The sequence below is a fragment of the Mesoplodon densirostris genome, chromosome 4 (assembly GCF_025265405.1).
Source record: "Mesoplodon densirostris isolate mMesDen1 chromosome 4, mMesDen1 primary haplotype, whole genome shotgun sequence".
NCBI lineage: Eukaryota > Metazoa > Chordata > Mammalia > Artiodactyla > Ziphiidae > Mesoplodon > Mesoplodon densirostris.
Genome location: NC_082664.1, coordinates 95,122,559 through 95,143,618, shown reverse-complemented (window position 1 = coordinate 95,143,618; position 21,060 = coordinate 95,122,559). Strand labels below are relative to the sequence as shown.

The following is a 21,060-nucleotide window of genomic DNA, read 5'->3' as shown; positions in this document are numbered from 1 at the left end:
AGATAATTGAGTTAATTTGGGGGCCATCAGGAAAGGCTTCTCTGAGGAGATAAACTGAACTCTGAAAAACAAGTAGGAATAAATATGGCAAAGTGGGTATGGAGAGAAGAACACTGTTTTTGGCAGAGGGGATGTTGTGTATAGATGCCCAAAGATGAGAAAAAGAGCCTAGTGCAACATATCGTCTGGAGTATAGAATTCAGTGTGAGTGGGGGGCAACAGTAGCAGATGCCAAATGTGAAAGGCTTTGAATCTCATGGCAAAGAGTTTGACTTTATCTGAGTTAACTGAGGAGGGACATGATTTCTCTTTAAGAATGATTAAGAAGTTTGGTAACAGTGGAGAATAAATTAGAGGAAGGCGAGACTGAGGCATAGACACTAGTTTAGATGTACTCTAAGAGAAAGGTTGGAAGCATGGGCAAGGATTGTGGCAGAGGAGAAAATCCAGTCAACAAATATTTATTGAAGGCCTACTCTGTATCAGTGGAAAGAGGTAGAAGATTTGAGATTTAGGGAGTAAAAGTGGCCGGTCTTGATGATTGTTTGGAATTGAGGGGGTTGTGGAAGGAGGAGGAGTCAAAAACGACTCCAAAGTTTCTGACCCTAGGGAACAAGCCAGTATTTGGACAATTTGAATTTTGAAGTGCCTTGGGATGTACAGGTGGAGGTGTCTATGCAGGTGAATACTTGGGTCTAGTGCTCTGGAGAGAAGCTTGAACTGAAGATAGAGTTGGAAGTCATCAGGTAACCATGGCTAAAAGATAAAATCTGCTAGAGGAGAGAATGTAGAGAAAGGAAAAAAGGGCTAAAAAATGAAACACTGAGGAGCTGCCAATATTTAAGGGGAAAAGGAAAGGAATCCTGTGGAAAGACACCTTAGCTACCATCCTAGCCTCCAGGCATTTTGTAATTTAGATAAGACACATAAACATGAACTATTTGGTGACCAATGCAAATCAGAGTATAATTTGGTGGCGAGTTTTGTTGTTTTACCTCTATGTTCAATGTGAAATAAAATTATGTGGGTAGAGATAGTGGTTAGTGTTTAGGCCACGGAGTAGCACTGGTAGTGCCTGCATTCAGTGGGGACGTCGGGCCTATGGTTACTAGGAGGTTCAGACCAAGGGTAGAGCATAGTGACTATGAGTCTGCACTCTGGAGCCAGATTGCCTTGGTTCAGATCCCCACTAGCAGGCTGACCTTGGGCAGTGTAACCTACTGTGCCTTGGTTTCCTCATCTGTAAAATCATGATGATAATAATTCCTACTTTATATTATGTGAGATTGAATGAGTTAATATGTGTAAAATTCTTAGACTGTTTTATAAATGTCAGGAATTATTGTCATTTAATAATTGGTGAGTTGGTGGGTCAAATAAGAACACACAGGGTTTTGAGCAGGCTTTCACTGGCAAAGTGGGTGAAAAATGTCATGGGAGAATCCAAGAAGGGCATTTTCTCCCTGACTCCCAGCTGGGGGCAAAGAATGTCCTTTTAATAGAGGCTTTAAAGATGGTAAAGAGTGTGTCTTGTACTTAAGTCTTGCTCTCCTAGTGTAGTAGTGAAATTTCTTCAGGTTATGATTCCTGAAGAAAGTTATTATGGAAGGAAGTTTTTTCATCAGCTTTGTGAATATGATTTCACTGGATCCTTGGCCTTGACTTTAGGAGATCTTGACCCATGATCAAGTTCTTAGGGGAGTGGGGAACCTTATGGAGAAACAGTCACTCTTGTACACTGATAGTGGGAGTGTAAATTGATATAATCTTCTGGTAGATAATTTGACAATGTCTGTTACAATTAAAATGTGATTTAAAAAAATCTAGCAACTAAACTTTTCATAATAATTTCTATAAAAATGCAAACACAAGTGCATGTTTTATGTATGTAGTGTTGCAGCACTATTTGTAAAAATGAAAATTTTAAATGGGATCGATTAATCAATGGACTCATACTCCGTGTATTTGTTTCCTCTGTCAATAGTGTAATAGTTTCTTATTTGCTGTAACAAATCACCACAAACGTAGTGCCTTAAAACAATGCAAATGTATTACTTTACAGTTCTGGAGGTGAGGAGACCTAAAATTAAGATTTCAGCAGGGCTGTGTTCCTTCTGGGGGCTCTAGGGGTGTATCCGTTTTCTTTCCTTTTCTAGTTTGTAAACTGCCTACATTTCTTTTTTTTTTTTTTTTTTTTTTTTTTTTTGCGGTATGTGGGCCTCTCACTGTTGTGGCCTCTCCCGTTGCGGAGCACAGTCTCCGGACGCACAGGCTCAACGGCCATGGCTCACGGGCCCAGCCGCTCCGCGGCATGTGGGATCTTCCCGGACCGGGGCACGAACCCGTGTCCCCTGCATCGGCAGGCGGACTCTCAACCACTGCGCCACCAGGGAAGCCCTGCCTACATTTCTTGACTGGTGACCCCTCTCTCTATCGTCAAGGTTAGCATCTGTAGCATCTTCAGATCTCCCTTTCTTTCATCTGTGCTTCCTTCTCTCAGGGTCTGACCTTCCTGCTTCCCTCTTATGAAGACCTTTGTGATTACATTAGGATCACCTGGACAATCCAGGATACTCTTCCTATCTCAAGATCCTTAAGTTAATCACATCTGCAGAGTCCCTTTTGCCGAGTAAACTAACATATTCACAGATTCTGGGAATTAGGATCTAGATGTCTGGGGGTGGGGGGACATTATTCAGCCTACCTACCACACTCCGTAATATTGTGCAGCGTAAAAAGGATGTTTAGGTCTGTGTATACTGACAGAGAAAGATGTCACTGATAAAAAAGGGAATCCTTGGTAAGTGAAAAAAAGCAAGCTGCAGAACAATGTAATATGTTCCCTTTTTGTGTGTATTTTTTGGTTTGTTTGTTTAAAAAAAAGTAGGCATTGTGTGTATGTGTATTTCAACATGCATAGATGAGATCAGGAAGGATACACACTAAACATTTAAATAGTGGTTACTTCTCAGGAGTAAAAACACAAGGAGGTGTGGGGATGACTTTGATTTTGAACTATACATTTCTTGTATACAGTGAACACATATTATTGTAATTTTATTTTTATGAAACTGTACATGTCCATAGTTGAAAAAGTAAAAAATACAAGGCTTATGGTAAAAAACCTGCAGTCCCTTGTGTCATCCCTTTCCATCCCAGAACCCTCTTTCCCAGAGGCATCTATCTTATGTTTTAGTTTTTTTTTCTCTCGTACTTCCCTTCATTTTTTTTTTTTTTTTTTTTTTTTTTACGGTACGCGGGCCTCTCACTGTTGTGGCCTCTCCCGTTGCGGAGCATAGGCTCCGGACGCACAGGCTCAGCAGCCATGGCTCACGGGCCCAGCCGCTCCGCGGCATGTGGGATCTTCCTGGACTGGGGCATGAACCCATGTCCCCTGCATCGGCAGGCGGACTCTCAACCACTGCGCCACCAGGGAAGCCCCTTCATATTTCTAAATCACAAGGGTATGCTATTTCTTGATTTTTCTATTTTAGGTATCTCTGACTTCCTACTTATGAAGATGAAGTTTTAGTTCTTTTAAACCAAACAATCTCTATGCATGTTTTCCTTGCCCTTTATCCTCTCAATAGAATTACACAAAAAATTTTCCTTGGATTAGTTTTCACTGTTTACTACAGCCCTAGAACTATTACTCTTTGCTGATCCCTGTCATATATGTATATATTGGGATTACAGTTCCTTTCTGGTATGGTTATTTTTCCCTCTGAAAAAGAAATTGTCTAGTCTTTTTCTTTTGCTGAGATTTCTTAGACCCATGATTAACCCACTTCAAAAAAGAGAAAAGCTTTACTCTTAGGAGATTTACCAGCATGTCTTTTCCTTGGGAACCTCCTTCCTTGGAAACTCTGTCCTCTGGCTCCAGCCTGGATTTGCTTTCCAAGTCTGCAGGATGTTGGGGTCTCCCTTTACCATCATCTGTGGGGTCTTCTTCCACTCTGTTTATATTGGATCCCTTGTTTCCTGAAGCCCTTAATTTTTCTTTCTTGTTTACTCCTCGATTTGGTGGAACATATCTTCTAGTGGTTTTCTGAAAAAAAAGTAAATGGGAGGTCATTTTTTTTAAGATACATTTGAAAACGTCGTTTTATTTTTAAGGTTAAAAACCGGGAAAAATTCCACTAGACAAAATGGGAATGGGAGAAAAATCCAAATATATTGGAGTTCATATGATGATTTTTCCCTTCAAAGGAATTACACAGGGAGAGACTAAGCTTAAATCCTTGGAGGACATGCTCTTTTACATCCCAGCAGATTCCCAGTGTTTTCTACATTGAAAGGAGGTCATAATATGCATCTTATCTTTTGACCAAAACCAGTGCTCTTTGGTAATTTTTACTTTTCTCTTGCCTCTTTTGCAAAATGGAGTCAATAACTGTCTAGGTTAGATGCAGATTAAGACTTAGCATGATGCCAGGCACTACTTTTATTATTACTGAAGTTGTTTTCTTATGAGAATGTAAAATCTGATGCCCAAGAATATCTTCATACATATAGTTATACACATGGTTAATAATACGCTTAATTTTACTTGGAGTCCCACTTTACATCTTTTTACCATTAATGTTCTTTCAACATCTAATTTTCTACATTAAAGGCTTATATGTTATCTAATTTTGATGAAAAACTTTTTAATAAAAGTTTATTTGATAGGTAAAGTGAATTTATTTATTTATTTTGAAAATTAATTAATTAATTAATTTTGGGGCTGCATTTGATCTTCATTGCTGTGCGCAGGCTTTCTCTAGTTGTGGCGAGCAGGGGCTACTCCTCAGGAAGTCCTGAAGGGGATTTATTTAGAGAGAAACATGCTCCACAGACAGAGTGTGGGCCATCTCAGAAAGCGAGAGCGGCCTTAAAGTTTATTTTTAATTACATGAGCAATATCTGCACGTTATGGAAAACTTAAGAAATAGGGAAGACTAGAAAGAAAGAGAAAAAATCCGTAATTTTCATTATCATGGTATATTGTTTCTAGGTATTTTTCTATGCATTTTTTACGTAGTTAAGATCATGATGTATTCAAATTAGAGTCCTGGTTCTTATACTATTACATATTCTTTGTAAATAATATTTTTAGATAACTACATTATTATGTTTAAAAGATACCTTTATCTTTTGGACAGACATACTGAAATATTTACAGATAAAACGATATGGGGACTTACCTGGTGGCGCAGTGGTTAAGAATCCACCTGCCAGTGCAGGGATACAGGTTCGAGCCCTGGTCCGGGAAGATCCCACATGCTGCGGAGCAACTGAGCCCATGCGCCACAACTACTAAGCCTGTGCTCTAGAGCCCGCGAGCCACAACTACTGAAACCCGCAAGCCTAGAGCCCGTGCTCCGCAACAAGAGAAGCCACCACAATGAGAAGCCTGTGCACCACAATGAAGAGTAGCCCCCGCTCACTGCAACTGGGGAAAGCCCACGCAGCAACAAAGACCCAACACAGCCAAAAATTAAAAAAAAAAACAATGATACGATGTTGTTACTGAGTCCAAGCTTGTACTGCTCACCACACAACAGGGCAGTAAATTGAGAGACTAGTTGTTGGGGCAAGGAACAGTGACTTTATTCAGAAAGCCAGAAGACTGAGAAGATGGTGGACTAGTGACCCAAAGAACCATCTTACCCTAGTTAGAATTCAGGTTTCTTTTATACTAAAAGGCGAGGGGGCGTGGTTGGTTGTTGCAAACTTCTTGGTGTCGGAATCCTTTGTTCTTGCATCTGTCCAGTAGGTCAGGTCATTGATGCTCCTGTAAACCTCCAATAAGACAAATGCTATTATCTGTTCTGCAATTTTATATCTCTGTGTGAATGGAAAAGTGTTATACCTTTAAAGGTCAGAGCCTTGAGAATGGGCTATCCTTTACATTTCAGTCTATAGACAACATTCTTAACTTGTAGCAAAAGCAATAGAATACAAAGGTTAAAGTAAAAGAAACAGATCCAATATGGAGTCAGATTTGTTCTCCCCTATTACAAAGTTGTAAGTGTGGGTGGGAAATGGGCTGGGCATAATCTATATTTAATCTAGGTGGTGGCTATGTGGAGTTTCATTATACTGTTGTGTCTATTTTTATATATGCTCAAAATTGTCCGTAATAAAAAGTAAAAAATATAAATAAAAGACTACAACATTCCATTATGATCTATCTTAATTTAACTATTGTTTGTAGTAGGGCATTTCAGTTTTTCCCTATTTTAAATAACATTGCTGTTAATATATTTATATTTCAAATAGTTTTCTTATGATTTATATGAGTGGAATTACTAGGTGAAAGAGTATGAACATTAAAAAAAACTTTAGATACAGGGCTTCCCTGGTGGCTCAGTGGTTAAGAATCCACCTGCCAATGCAGGGGACATGGGTTCGAGCCCTGGTCCAGAAAGATCCCACGTGCTGTGGAGCAACTAAGCCTGTGTGCCACAACTACTGAGCCTGCACTCTAGAGCCCACAAACCACAACTACTGAGCCCACGTGCCACAATTACTGAAGTCCGTGTGCCTAGAGCCCGTACTCGGCAACAAGAGAGGCCACTGCAACGAGAAGCCCACACACCACAATGAAGAGTAGCCCCCCACTCGCCGCAGCTAGAGAAAGCCCGCGTGCAGCAACAAAGACCCAATGCAGTCAAATAAATAAAATAAATAAAATTTTTAAAATTATACAAAAAATAAAAACTTTAGATGCATACACAGTGCTAAATTTCTTGAGGCAAAACTTTAGAAGAATTTTATTGGATTTATAATTGTACTCATTGAGCATAGAGGTGATATTGCAAATTTTATTCTAACTTTTTTTTTTTTTTGGGCTGCGTTGGGTCTTCGTTGCTACTCATGGGCTTTCTCTAGTTGCAGCGAGCGGGGGCTAATCTTTGTTGTGGTATGTGGGCTTCTCATTGCAGTGGCTTCTCTTGTTGTGGTGCGTGGGCTCTAGGGTGTGAGGGCTTCAGTTGTTGCAGCATGTGGGCTCAGTAGTTGTGGCATGCGGGGCCCTAGAGCATGCAGGCTTCAGTAGTTGCGGTGCACGGGCTCAGTAGTTGTGGCGTGCAGGCTTGGTAGTTGTGGCTCGTGGGCTCTAGAGCGCAGGCTCAGTAGTTGTGGCACGTGTGCTTAGTTGCTCTGTGGCATGTCGGATCTTCCCGGACCAGGGACTGAACCCGTGTCCCCTGCGTTGGCAGGCAGATTCTTAACCACTGCGGCACCAGGGAAGTCCTATTCTAAAATTTTTAGTGAGACAAAGTTTATCATTAAGAATGTTATAGTAGGCTTACATTTTCTGTGTTTTTATTTATATTCTTTTTGAGTGCTAATAACAATTCGCATAGAACTAGTACTTTGTAGTCTTAGAGTTTTCATGTCCAGTAGATGCTATAATTCTCACAATGGTTCTTCAAACTATGAATTATAGAAAATCAAAACAAAATAGACTTTAAACTTTATAAATGTAATTATTGGTAGTAATTCCTGTTACCACTAGATGGCCCTCTCAGCATGTACTTTTGAGCAAAAGTAGCAAGTTTATAGACAGTTTGAATTTCCCCTATAGATCTTATTAAAATACATTTTAATTGGAGTTAAAAATGGTTTATATCAGGTTATATGATAAGCTTTTTTAGAAGTAGTAAAGAAATTCAAGGTGGAATTTATTAGTGGGAGTTTTTTGGTTTTCTTCTCAAGAAGAATGGAGTATTAAACTAAATGGCATTCAGTACCATATGCACAATATATTTTCAGTAAGTATTTTAAACATTCATTAAAATTTATTGAATTTAATTAGGCTTCTCCATATGCTTGTGGAAAAGTTATTTGCCACACCAAAAAAGCAACCTTTTCTGCTAAGCCTTTAACTGATCTTATGTAAATCCAACACTTTATCTCTGAGGATTTAATATAGAGGTAACGAACTAAGTAAATATAGAGGTAATGAATTAAGTAAACTGAGGGCTCGACATGGAACTATGGTCCCCTTGAACAATTTTGTTGTCCTAACTCAATTGAGTTCCTCTGAGGGTTCGAATTCTACTATGATGTGCATGTGCCTGTCCAGTGAGAATCAGGAGTGAAATTGCTACATTTTGGTATTTTTGTCATCTTAACTTTCACTAAATTTCTTGACAAGAAAATTAGAACATCTTTGATTTTGTTCTTACTTGATCTCACATGTATTTTCTTCCATTGATTTTCAATATTATTACATCCATTGCTCTCTTTTATAATAAATATTTTGTATTGCCCATTTTACTAACTTGAAATGAAAATCATAGTTAATATTATCTATCTGCACAATTTCAAAAAATCATTATGATGCCCTAATTTTAATGTAAAGGAGAAGTAGAAGGAAAGCAATTTATAATAAAATGTGTATTTCAATATGTAAGTACTGGAGCAGACTACACTAGATAAAACAAGAGGTAGTCGAATGCTTGCGCCTGTACATAGAATGACTATGAATCACTGTGAATGTGATAGCTGTGAAAGCTGATTATAGTACATATTGGTGATTCAGATACCCAAGTGGCATTGGCAGTGGTGACATGATTTTCCAAAATGGTGAAAAACTCTTAGTAAAAAGTTCTGAATAAAACAAAGAAATTCATTGTTGCAGTCTAGAAAATTTGGGGTGCATTAATACTGTGGGAAAATTCATTTTGTTTACATATTAGTTAAGTTCTAGTCTTAGATATATTCAGTGGGACCTTTGAAAGTCAACAAGACATGTGACAATTCTTTGCCATACCGGCTTGTTTCCTGCATTGCTGGACCTCTAGTATCTCTGGCACTTGCCTTTTAATTGCTGGTAAAGTATTCATCCCATCCCTCCTCCCAGTAATCCCTAAAATGCCTCTATATAAATCCAAAGGATCCTCTAGGGGACAGTGCTGCTACCATTGAGAACCACCAATTTAAAAGTATCTAGCTACATTAATCTACACACCTGTATTGCTCATGGAATTTCAAAACCAAAGTAACTTAAGCATCCTAGGTCCTTAAATATGATGTTTTAAATAGTTAAGAAAATTGCAGAATTATGTAAGAAGTTGATTTGTTCAAATGCATCATTGTTTTGCTGCAGTTCTTATACGCAGATCAATATGTTTGCTATTTTAGGTCCCTAGTAGCCTCCATATTCTTTATTTTTTCCACTCTTTCTGTTTAGTAAGTCAGTAGTATATAACTTTCTTCAATGTTAGCGTTTACTAATTTAACAGTCACACAATTTGTCCCTTAAAAAAACCCATTGTTTAAATTTGGAAGTTATTACAGAAACTTTGTGAAATGGAGGCAAAATTTCCCATAATCATACCACCCTAACAACTGTTAATATTTTCAGTATTTTGTTCTGTATATGCATATTTTGACATTCAAAAATTAGTTTTGTGTCTTATCTTTTCACTCAATATGGCATAACTTTTTAATATTATTATATAACTTCAAAAATATTATTTTAAATTACTGCATCCTATTCTGTTAGGTTCCACAGTTTAATGATTTTCCTACCTTTAGTTTGTTCACATTATCAAAACATACACACATACATATTTTTTATCCGTTTCAGTATATTTTCATTTTTCCTTTAGCATAGGTCTTCAGAACTGGGGTCATTTATTAGGTCATTAGGATTAGGCTAATATTTAACAAAATTTACATTTTTTTATAACTTCTGTTAAATATTGCAAATTGACTTTAAAAGTTATTTACTTCACATTTTTTGAGCATCAGTGATACTGAACACATTTACTCTTGTGAATTATTTCTATTTTCTCTTTTAGAAAGTGTGTGGTCTGCCCTTTGACTATTCATCTGTTGGGTGCTTGGTGTTTTGTTTTGTTTTTTTCTCTTTTCGAATCAGACCTTTTAAATAATATTTCAATGTTTCTTACATTCATTTTTGTGCTGTCTTTGATTTTAGTTTGATTATTTTATTTGTATTTTTACGAGACGACAGTTATCTACTTGTACAAGATAGTGATAATCAAGGAAAGAACATGGGATGTGGAGTCAAGAAATCAGGGTTCTGGAAGGAGATATTTATAATACATATTATATCTGACGAAGCACTCATATCCAGAATGTATATAAGAATGCTTACAAATCATTAAGAAAAAGGCAGACAATCCAATTTCTAAAGAATGAGGAAAAGCCCTAAACCACCACTTCATAAAAGATATCCAGGGGCTTCCCTGGTGGTGCAGTGGTTGAGAGTCCGCCTGCCGATGCAGGGGACGCGGGTTTGTGCCCCGGTCCGGGAGGATCGCACATGCCGTGGAGCGGCTGGGCCTGTGAGCCATGGCTGCTGAGCCTGCGCGTCCGGAGCCTGTGCCCCGCAATGGGAGAGGCCACAGCAGTGAGAGGCCCGCGTACCGCAAAAAGAAAAAAAAAGATATCCAGATATTTAAACCATCTGGCAGTGTGTATGCTGAATGAATGCAGATTGATTTTATATTACTGTGTAAGACATATTTTAAAATGTGTATTTGGGGGAAAGACTTACTTCACTGTAAAACCAGGTTAATATTAAATTTTGGTCATCCAGACTATAGAACACTGTCTTTGTTAGTATGGCCAGTTTAGATTTTACTGTATTTTTGTAGAAGAGAGATCAGGTTTTTTTTTACCTTATCCTGCCTTTAGTAGGACGTTATTATTTCAGATTCTTTGCCTATTGAATATGCTATTAATTTATATCCAGCTGGTACATATTCCCTAGGAAAAATCCTTCGTTAAAGAACAGTAATCTCTTGATTTTAGTGCTTTTAGTGGGATTAAGGAATATTTTGGGTTCCAGTGATTCCACCAATGTATGAATGAGAGAATGGGAGGAAAAAGGAAAGGAAATCATTCATTCAAGGGTGAAAACGTTGTGAATGTCACAAAAAGGCATAAAAGACCCCCCACATAAAACCCACAAGTGCATGTGGTTATTTTTCTTATTCTTCACCATAGAATATATTATGAATTATTTCTATTCTTACAAAGAGAACAACTATAAAAAATTCTTTCCTGTTTGGTAAATGCCTGTTTTGGACATGTACATCTCACCTAATCATTGTGTGTGCCTCCCAGTATTAACATCTGCTCCTGGTCACTCTTTTTATGTTTGGTTATTTCTGTGTTATGAAATCTACTAAAAAATACAATAATTTAAGCACAAACGTGTTCTTTTGGGGACATTTTTTAATCAGTCTTTAATCAACCCTTTTAGATTTCCTAACACCTCTAATTATGTGATGCATTCTGTTCCTTTCTGGTATAAATAACCTCTCCAAGCTCTGTCAACATTCTTCTCACACACATACTCCTTTCCCCTCTTTTCTTGAGTAATTCCTGTTCATACCAGATTGGGATATACTAATCAACCTGACATTCCTCTCTTATAATTTATTTCCCCTCAACTCAAAGAGTATTCACTTTTTGAGACAAATTCATACCCCAGGCACATTTTTTCTTGTGTAAATTTCAGGGGTTCCATATCTTCCCATCCCCACAACCTTCAAATTCTACCTGTTTACCTTTCCTCCAGATACATATAACATCATTGAATAGTCTTTCTGGATTTGGGAACTTTCTTCTTCTAGAAGTGTCATCTTTTGAATTTGAGCATTTCTGATACTTTCAAATCTTTCTTCCCCTATGTACTCCTGACATGATCTTTCCCTAACACATATTTCAATATTTCTTATTCAAGATGACACAAACACACATACACACACACGCACACACACACACCCATCCTAGGCTGTGACATTTTCAGATATCTTGTATTCAGGATGTGGGGCATACTTACTTTATAGGTTCTTAGTGAGACACATACTCTGTTGATAATACTGTTAGACTCTCTTTTCATTATTTTCATTGAATGTGAATTGTGTCTTTTCTTTTTTTAATAAATTAATTTTATTTATTTATTTGGCTGCATTGGGTCTTTTTTTCCCTTTTATTTATTTATTTTATTTATTACTTCTTTTTGGCTGCGTTGGGTCTTCATTGCTGCGTGCGAGCTTTCTCTAGTTGCGGTGAGCGGGGGCTACTCTTTGTTGCAGTGCATGGGCTTCAGTAGTTGTGGCTCGCAGGCTCCAGAGTGCAGGCTCGGTAGTTGTGGCACACGGGCTTAGTTGCTCCGCGGCATGTGGGATCTTCCCAGACCAGGGATTGAACCTGTGTCCCCTGCATTGGCAGACGGATTCTTTTTTTTTTTTTTTTTTTTTTTTTTTTTTGCGGTACACAGGCCTCTCACTGTTGTGGCCACTCCCGTTGTGGAGCACAGGCTCCGGACGCGCAGGCTCAGTGGCTATGGCTCACGGGCCTAGCTGCTCCGCAGCATGTGGGATCTTCCCAGACTGGGGTACGAACCTGTGTCCCCTGCATTGGCTGGCGGACTCTCAACCACTGCGCCACCAGGGAAGCCCAGCAGGCGGATTCTTAACCACTGCGCCGCCAGGGAAGTCCCATGCATTGGGTCTTCATTGCGGTGCATGGGCTTCTCATTGCAGTGGCTTCTCTTGTTGCGGAGCATGGGCTCTCGGTGTGCAGGCTTCAGTAGTTGTAGCACGCAGGCTCAGTAGTTGTGGCTTGCAGGCTCTAGAGCGCAGGCTCAGTACTTGTGGTGCATGGACTTAGTTGCTCTGCGGCACATGGGGTCTTCCTGGACCAGGGTTCGAACCCATGTCCCCTGCATTGGCTGGTGGATTCTTAACCACTGCACACCAGGGAAGCCCTGAATTGTGCCTTTTTCTGAAAGAACTTACATGCACATTGCCTGTACGAGGGTTGAAAATACTCATTTTCAAATTCTGAGCACATTCACTGTTGCTAAAAAAAGTTATGGTAGATTTATTTTAAATTTTGTACCACTTAAAGAGGATAATATATTTACCTTATTTCTATTTACATGTGTGAGAAAACTTTATTGCTGCAACTCCTCTAGTGAAAACAGTTTGTTGCTAGTTTTAAATTTTAGACAAGTTTTCTTTGCCACTTACCTCTTATATATATATATATATATATATATATATATATATATATATATATATATATTTCGGTACGCGGGCCTCTCACTGTTGTGGCCTCTCCTGTTGCGGAGCACAGGCTCCAGACGTGCAGGCCCAGCAGCCATGGCTCACGGGCCCAGCCGCTCTGCGGCATGTGGGATCTTCCTGGACCGGGGCGCGAACCCGTGTCCCCTTCATCGGCAGGCGGACTCTCAACCACTGCGCCACCAGGGAAGCCCACCTCTTCTATTTTTTACCAGCAATGTTTGGAGAATTCAAATTAATTTTATTATCCTAGCTAAAAATTTGATAAGAAAGAAAAATCTGTTTCCAAAATTCAAATAAAAATTGCTTTTGGGGGCTTCCCTGGTGGCGCAGTGGTTGAGAGTCCGCCTGCCGATGCAGGGGACACGGGTTTGTGCCCCGGTCCGGGAACATCCCACATGCCGCGGAGCGGCTGGGCCCATGAGCCATGGCCACTGAGCCTGCGCATCCGGAGCCTGTGCTCCGCAACGGGAGAGGCCACAACAGTGAGAGGCCCACGTACCACAAAAAAAAAAAAAAAAAAAATTGCTTTTGTATGATCTGTAGTTTCAGAGGAACTGTATCACAACCTTTTGAAGGTCTAATTGAGAACTGACTTATTAGTAAAGATAGAAGGGAAAAAAGTTATGTCATAATGTATAAATGGAGATGTTAAATTCATCTATGTTTTGTTTAGATGTCCCTGGTAGATTTGGGAAAGAAGCTTTTAGAAGCGGCTCGAGCAGGTCAAGATGATGAAGTTCGTATTTTGATGGCTAATGGAGCTCCTTTTACTACAGACTGGGTAAAGAATGATTTTAATGTTGTGGGGTTTTTTGTTTTTTGTTTTCTCCTCCTCCTCCCCCTCCTCTTCCTTCTCCCCCTCCTCCTCCTCCTTCTCCTTCTTCTCCTTCTTCTTCCTCTCATCTTTGAGTTTTTCCAGTTAAAAGTTTAGTCAGTATTGCGTTTATAAGTGGTGAAAATTTAATTTTTTTGCAAATTTGTTTGCAATTTTAGAATTATAGCTTGCTTTTAAAGAGAATGGTTCATATAATTTTTTTATATTAGACAACCTTATCCAAATATTCTGTCCACACATGGGTTTTTCTTTAAATTACGGAGTTCAGTAATGTAGGATGAATGTAAAATGTAGCTGCTTGGGATTTAACTTAAAGGCCTTATAAATAGCATAGGTAGAATTTATAATTCAGAAAAAACAAACTTGGTGTTAATGTTATAATTGATTCTAAAAAAGGAAAAATGTTTGCATTTCAATTGATACTTGTAAAACTATTGCAAACATCACCCAGAAGGAAGAAAGGAATGGGAAGGAGTTCTTAGTAATTACAGAAGGCAATTGTGAAGAAGACAGAAACCACAACTCTATTTAATTCTGCAGGTAAATCAAAAGGCATATTCTTGGGAATATGGAGGGTTAGGAATCTGGATTAACTCTCCCACTGGTAACAACTAAAAATTCCAGAGTTTTGATTTTGTTGTTTTTAGCTTACTTGTTCCATGTTCTTTTTAACTTTTCATTCAAAACAGTTTTTTTTATTATGGAAAATTTTAAACATAAATCAAGCCCTGTATACCCTTCAAAAATTATCAGATCAAATGAATCTTATTTCTTCTATAACCCCATTTATTTTCTTTGTTTAGTATTATTTTAAAGTAAATTTCAGGAACCATTTTGTTTCATCCATAGATTTCAGCATCTGTCTTTAAAAGATAAAGATTAAAAAAAAGATAAAGATTTTTTGACCGAGTATATTAAAAAAAAATCTTAAGGGCACTGATGAGTTAGAAAGAAAGTAAGGGATTATCAGCCTGAAAAACTAAGCAAAGGCCATAACCCAGAGAAATTTCACCCTTAGAACATTTGCTAACTCAGTAAATTTGCCAGTTGGCTTTTTACCTCCCCGGCATAGGTTACTTAAGATAAAGAACTGAGACTGCTCATAGAGGGAAGTCTCCTAGAGATCCTTTCCCCATAATACTGGAATCCTAAAGAGAGGTACCTTCGTTGTAAGGGTAAACCAGAAATACCCCCTCTCTCCTCCTACCTGATCCTGCCCCTGCCCCTGCCCATGTTGTTAGGGTACTGCAAGGCAAATGAACTGGCTTGAACTAAGGTACCAAATGGAGAGAGGAAAAATTTTGTTGATGAGAATTTGGAGTCAAAAGCCATCCTTTGCACACATTTGTGGCCTTAACTCATAAATACTTATGTATTCTGCAAAACTCTGAACTGAAGAATGAATTTAAAATTATCTTTGCTCTAGAGGTTACCCTTGGTTCCTAACACAAGCAAATGAATATCCTTTTTGGAGGAAACTGCCTTCATCCCAGGCTTCATATCTACAAATGAAATTCCAAGGAAAATGAACCGTCAAAAGTAACTGAACACTGGGACTTCCCTGGCAGTCCAGTGGTTAAGACTCCGGGCTTCCACTGCAGAGCGTGCGGGTTTGATCTGTGGTCGGGTAATTAAGATCTCGCATGCCACGTGCTGTGGCCAAACGAAAAAAAAACCCAACAAAAACTGAACACATAAGGACACAAGGCAGCTTGGACAATAACCCACTGGAACAACTGACAACATAAGCAGACCTATAAGGACTTTAGATAAGATTTTTTTTTTTTTTTTTTTTCTTTTTGCGGTATGTGGGCCTCTCACTGTCGTGGCCTCTCCCGTTGCGGAGCACAGGCTCCGGACGCGCAGGCCCAGCGGCCATGGCTCACGGGGCCAGCCGCTCCGCGGCATATGGGATCCTCCCAGACTGGGGCACGAACCCGTATCCCCTGCATCGGCAGGCGGACTCCCAACCACTTGCGCCACCAGGGAGGCCCTAGATAAGATTTTAATAGCAGATTAGGAACAGCTGAAGAGAAAATTAGTAAACTGAAAAACAACAAAAAAAAAATCATTCAGAATGTGGTGCAGAGAAAAAAAAATATATAAAAGATGTCAGGGGTCATGAAGGCTAGTGTATGAGAAAGTCTAACATATATCTAATCATAAATCCACAAGGAGAGTGAAAATAGGGATGAAATAATTTTAAAAGATAATGGTTTAGCTTTTCCAAGACTGATGAAAGATGGCAGCTCACAGATTCAAGTAGCCCAGAAAATCCCCAGCAAGATCAATAAAAATAATCTATATCTAGACACATCATAGTGATCCTGTAGCACATCAAGACAAAAAGAGCCTTCAAAATACCAATGAGGTATCACCTCACACCTGTCAGAATGGCTATCATCAAAAAGTCTACAAATAAATGTTGGCAAGGATATGGAGAAAAGGGAATCCTCATGTACTGTTGGTGGGAATGTAAATTGGTGCAGCCACTATGGAAAACAGTGTGGAGGTTCCACAAAGAACTAAAAATAGAACTATCATATGATCTAGCAATTCCACTCCAGGGTATGTATCTGGAAAAAATGAAAACTCTAATTCGAAGAGATATATGCACCCCAATGTTCATAACAGTACTGTTTACAATAGTCAAGATATGAAAGCAACCCAAGTGTCCATCAACAGGCAAATGGATAAAGAAGATGTGGTATGTATATGTACAGTGGACTATTACTCAGCCATAAAAAAGAAAGAAATTCTGCCTTTTGCATCAATGTGGATGGATCTGGAGAGTATTATGCCTAATGAAATAAGTCAGAGAAAGACAAATACTGTATGATACCACTTATTTGTGGAATCTAAATAATAAATGTGTATAGCAAAACAGAAACTGGACTCACAGATACAGAAAACAAGCTAGTGGTTACTGGTGGGGAGAGTAAAGTGGGGAAGGACAAAATAGGGTATAGGATTAAGAGATATAAGCTACTATGTATAAAATATATATGCAATAAAGATATATTGTACAGCACAGGGAATTGTAGCCATTATTTTGTAATGATTTTTAATGGAGTATAATCTATAAAATACTGAATCACTATGCTGTACACCTGAAACTAATATAATATTGTAAATCAGTTATACTTAAATTTAAAAAATACCTATAAACCCTGAAAAAAAAAGACAAAAAAATCTTAAGAAGGATTAGTGTCCATAATACATAGGGATTCCCATGACAGCGATGAAAAACAAGACAAAGAAGATAGGGCAAATGACTTGATATGGTACTTCACTAAAGAGAATGTTTGAATGACCAATAAACATGAAAAGATGCTCAGCTACATTAATGATTGGGCAAATGTAAAGTAAAATCATGAAATACTATTGCTTATCCGTCAGATAAGCCAAAACTAAACAAAAAAGTCTTGCAGTACCAAAGCGTTGGTGAGGAGATGCATAAAATGATAGAAACATTTTGGAGAACAGTTTGGCAGTACCTAGTAGATTTGAATGTGTACATACCCTCTGGCATAGCTATTGAACTTCTAAGAATATTTCCAAGGGAAGTTCTTGTTCGTGTACTTGAGACATGTATAAGACTGTTTTTAGTAGCAGCATTATTCATAATAAAAAACTGGAAACCTTTAATGCTCAACAGTGGATTGGTTAAATTGATTATGGCTTATTCATTTGGTAGAAAATCATAGAGCAGAGAAAATTAGTGAACTATACTTATATTCATCAACATGGGTGAATCTTATGATATTAAGCCAAAGAAAGCAAGTCTCAGAGAAATACATGCAATGTGATTCTATTTAAATAAAGTTCAGAGCAGGCAAAACCAAAGTATATTATTTAGGGATACATAGTAATTTTTAAAAAAGCAAAGTAAAGCAATGTTTATTACAAAATTCAGACTAATAATTACCTCAGGGGTTGAGGGAAGGGTTTATTAGGGAGTGGCACGTGGGAAGATTCTAAATTGCTGGTAATGTTTTATTTCTAGACTGTGATGGTATTTACCTTATTTTCCTCCTTCAAACTACATATATGTACGTATATATATATTTTGTATCGTCAACCAAAAAGGTAAGGTCTCGAGAAGAAAAAATTACAGAAGAAACCATTATATCACACTGAGCAGAACTCATGGTTGCTAAATAGGCTATGGAGATATTTCATTAAATATTAGAATTTAAGAGTATAGAAAGGGCCAGTTTTAGAAAAGTACGAGGAAGTGGAGGAAGAAAGGATTGTTTAAGAATCTTCTTTAATCTGCTGGAATGACCTTCCCTTAAAAATACAAGGTTTTTAATAGTAATAGAATAATTATTCCCAGGGTAAATGATTTCCATTTTTACCATATATTGAGAGCACATACCTAGCTTTGTATTATGACTCTTACTTGTATGACTTCAGGCAAATTAGTAACCTCTTTGTGCCTTATTTGTTTTCTTAAAATTTTTAAAAATTTTTATTAGAGTATAGTTGATTTACATTGTTGTGTTAGTTTCAGGTGAACAGCAAAGTTAATCAGTTATACATATATCCACTCTTTTTTTTTTTAAGATTCTTTTCCCATATAGACCATTACAGAATATTGAGTAGACTTCCCTATGCTATACAGCAGGTTCTTATTAGTTATCTGTCTTATATATGGTAGTGTGTATATGTCAATCCTAATCTCCCAATTTATCCCCCCCATCCCCTGGTCATGCCTTAGTTTCTTTTACTGCCAAATGAGGATAGTAATAGTACCTGTGTTTTGAGGAGATTAAATGATACAATAGGTGTAAAGGTCTTAGAATAGTGCTTGCTATGGAAAGTGCTTAAATAAAAACCTTAGTTGCTATTATTACAGCAGTGGTCTTAGCAAATTGCATGTTCTAGTGAACTATCTTGGTTCTTTAGAACATGAGTGCCTTGGTAATCAGAGAGTTGCAGGGACTTTTTGTGCTTCTAAATGCATGTGATATAATGTAATTCTAATGTTCACCTATTAAAAATTATACCTCTTATAAGGCTCTTCTTCACATTTTAGTATGTACTTCTGTATATTTTGAATGTAGCGTGACTAGGCCATGTGGAACCAATTTCAGGAGAACTGGGCTCTCTTTTGGTTCTTCTTTTAAAATTTTTATTGGAGTATAGTTGATTTACAATGTTATGTTAGTTTCTGCTGTATGTTTTGGTTCCGTCTTAACTCACCTTTGGCAAGTGCACCTCACATCAGATTTTTTCCTTGAAAAATGACTGTATGAACTCCTTTAAAAAGATCACTGAGGTGCTTTAATTAATTTATTTTTAAGTCCTAGAAACAGTTTAATGTAAAAATGTACAGTTACATTTATTTGATGTGAATTTCATAGATGAAAAGTTTTGTGTGAATGGTGTGAGGAAAACTTTCTAATGCTCAAAAATTTCTCAGACCCTAATTATGTCTAATTCCTGATGAAATTAATTTTGTTTAGACTATCTGATAACAAAATAAAGAAAGCAAGTTTGAATTAAATGAAATATTGTCATTTCTTCCTCACTGAGAAATTAATGGGAATTCTTGAAGGCCCCTATGAAGAGACTGTGATCAGCAAAAATTATTCCTTTTCAGTTTTGAGAGTTACTGTGTAAACATTTGATATAAAGAGAATCTGTTTGCTCTGTAAACAGAATATATAAAGTAGAAGATAGAAATAGTCATTTAAAAATGACTATAGATGTGGATTTTTTTTTCTTGTGGTATAGCTGGGAACTTCTCCACTTCATCTGGCAGCACAGTACGGACATTATTCCACCACAGAAGTACTACTCCGAGCTGGTGTAAGTAGGGATGCCAGAACCAAAGTGGACCGAACGCCGCTGCATATGGCAGCTTCTGAGGGCCATGCCAGCATAGTGGAGGTTTTGCTTAAGGTATGTGTTCTCTTTTTGCACTTTGCTTTTGAAAGTAAGACCCCAAAGGCTATAAAACCATAGTGGTTTTATAAGAGGGAGAAGGGAACTAATTTTGTTACTGACAGGGTTCTTGGACTCCTTAATCAATAGAAATTGATAAGAGGCCAGACCAGTAATTCAGGCAAGGCTTTATTAGGACTTGTGCTGTAGCACTAGGGAGCGAAAACAAGTAACAGGTTCCCTTGCTCGCTCCCTGTGGGGGGAAGAGCTGGTCCCTTAAATGCGGTGAGGGTAGGGGCCACTCCAGGGGTCACATGGGGGGGATGGCTTGGGTGGTCTGCCCACCCCCCTTAGTGGTGCTGTATGCAGTACCCTGCTTTTGCTCCCCACACCTCAGAAGCGACAGTTGGGTTTTTGGTCTTTTTGTATCTTATTGTTCATAATTTGCCCCAACTGCATGTGCACGCAGTTATTTTAGTCCCTTATATTAGTTTCTTTGTATTCTATCGCTTGAGGAGATGTTTGTCCAGGTGCAAGCACTGCAGCAAAGGGTCCCAGGTCCGAGCCTGTCTCAGTTTTATTGAATGTCTACTTTTTTCCCCCATGTTATCTCATTTTTTGTGTGTAAGCATTCATTTGAGTGAAAATTATCTTAAAGTGTTATTTTGTGGGGGTAAAAACTTCCTCATTGTATGTTTTTAGTTAAGTCAGACAATTGATTTCTTAGATCTTGGTCTTTGCTGTGGTGAGGGACTACAGCTTTGTCTTACTCAACACATTTAAAACGCACATGGAAGGGAATGTTAGGCTTGAATAATTAACAAACATATAATACAGGCAGGGCTTTTTTTCTTTAATCATCTAAATGCCAAAGAGAAAATTCTGAAACAGAGAGTGATAGATTTAGATATTCTTTTTTTTTTTTTTAGATTTAGATATTCTTAATTCTTTTTATTCTGGCCTCTAGATCAACTTATCCAAAAAACATACAATGTAAGCCACGAGTACAAGTCCCGTGTAATTCTAGATTTTCTATTAGCTACATTAAAAAAGTAAAAACAAAATAATTTTAATATTATATTTTATTTAACTCGGTATATATAAAATATTATAATTTCAACATGAAATCAATTTAAAAATTATTGAGATGTTTTACATCCTTTTTTTGGTGTGAGGTCTTTGAATTCCAGTGTGTATTTACATGCACAGCATATCTGTATTCAGCTACACGTGTCTAGTGACAACCATAATGGATAGTGTATCTCTTGA

General features: G+C 37.9%; 1 protein-coding gene across 6 annotated transcripts in view; it reads left to right on the top strand.

Annotated features, from left to right (window-relative positions):
* GABPB1 (GA binding protein transcription factor subunit beta 1) overlaps positions 1-21,060 on the top strand; it is a 74,944-nt gene that overhangs the window by 26,323 nt on the left and 27,561 nt on the right. For all 6 annotated transcript variants that reach the window (XM_060096827.1, XM_060096828.1, XM_060096830.1 and 3 more), the window contains exons 2-3: positions 13,738-13,845; positions 19,642-19,809. In XM_060096827.1, coding sequence (XP_059952810.1) covers positions 13,738-13,845; positions 19,642-19,809 — 276 coding nt within the window. The remainder of the gene's footprint in view (positions 1-13,737; positions 13,846-19,641; positions 19,810-21,060) is intronic.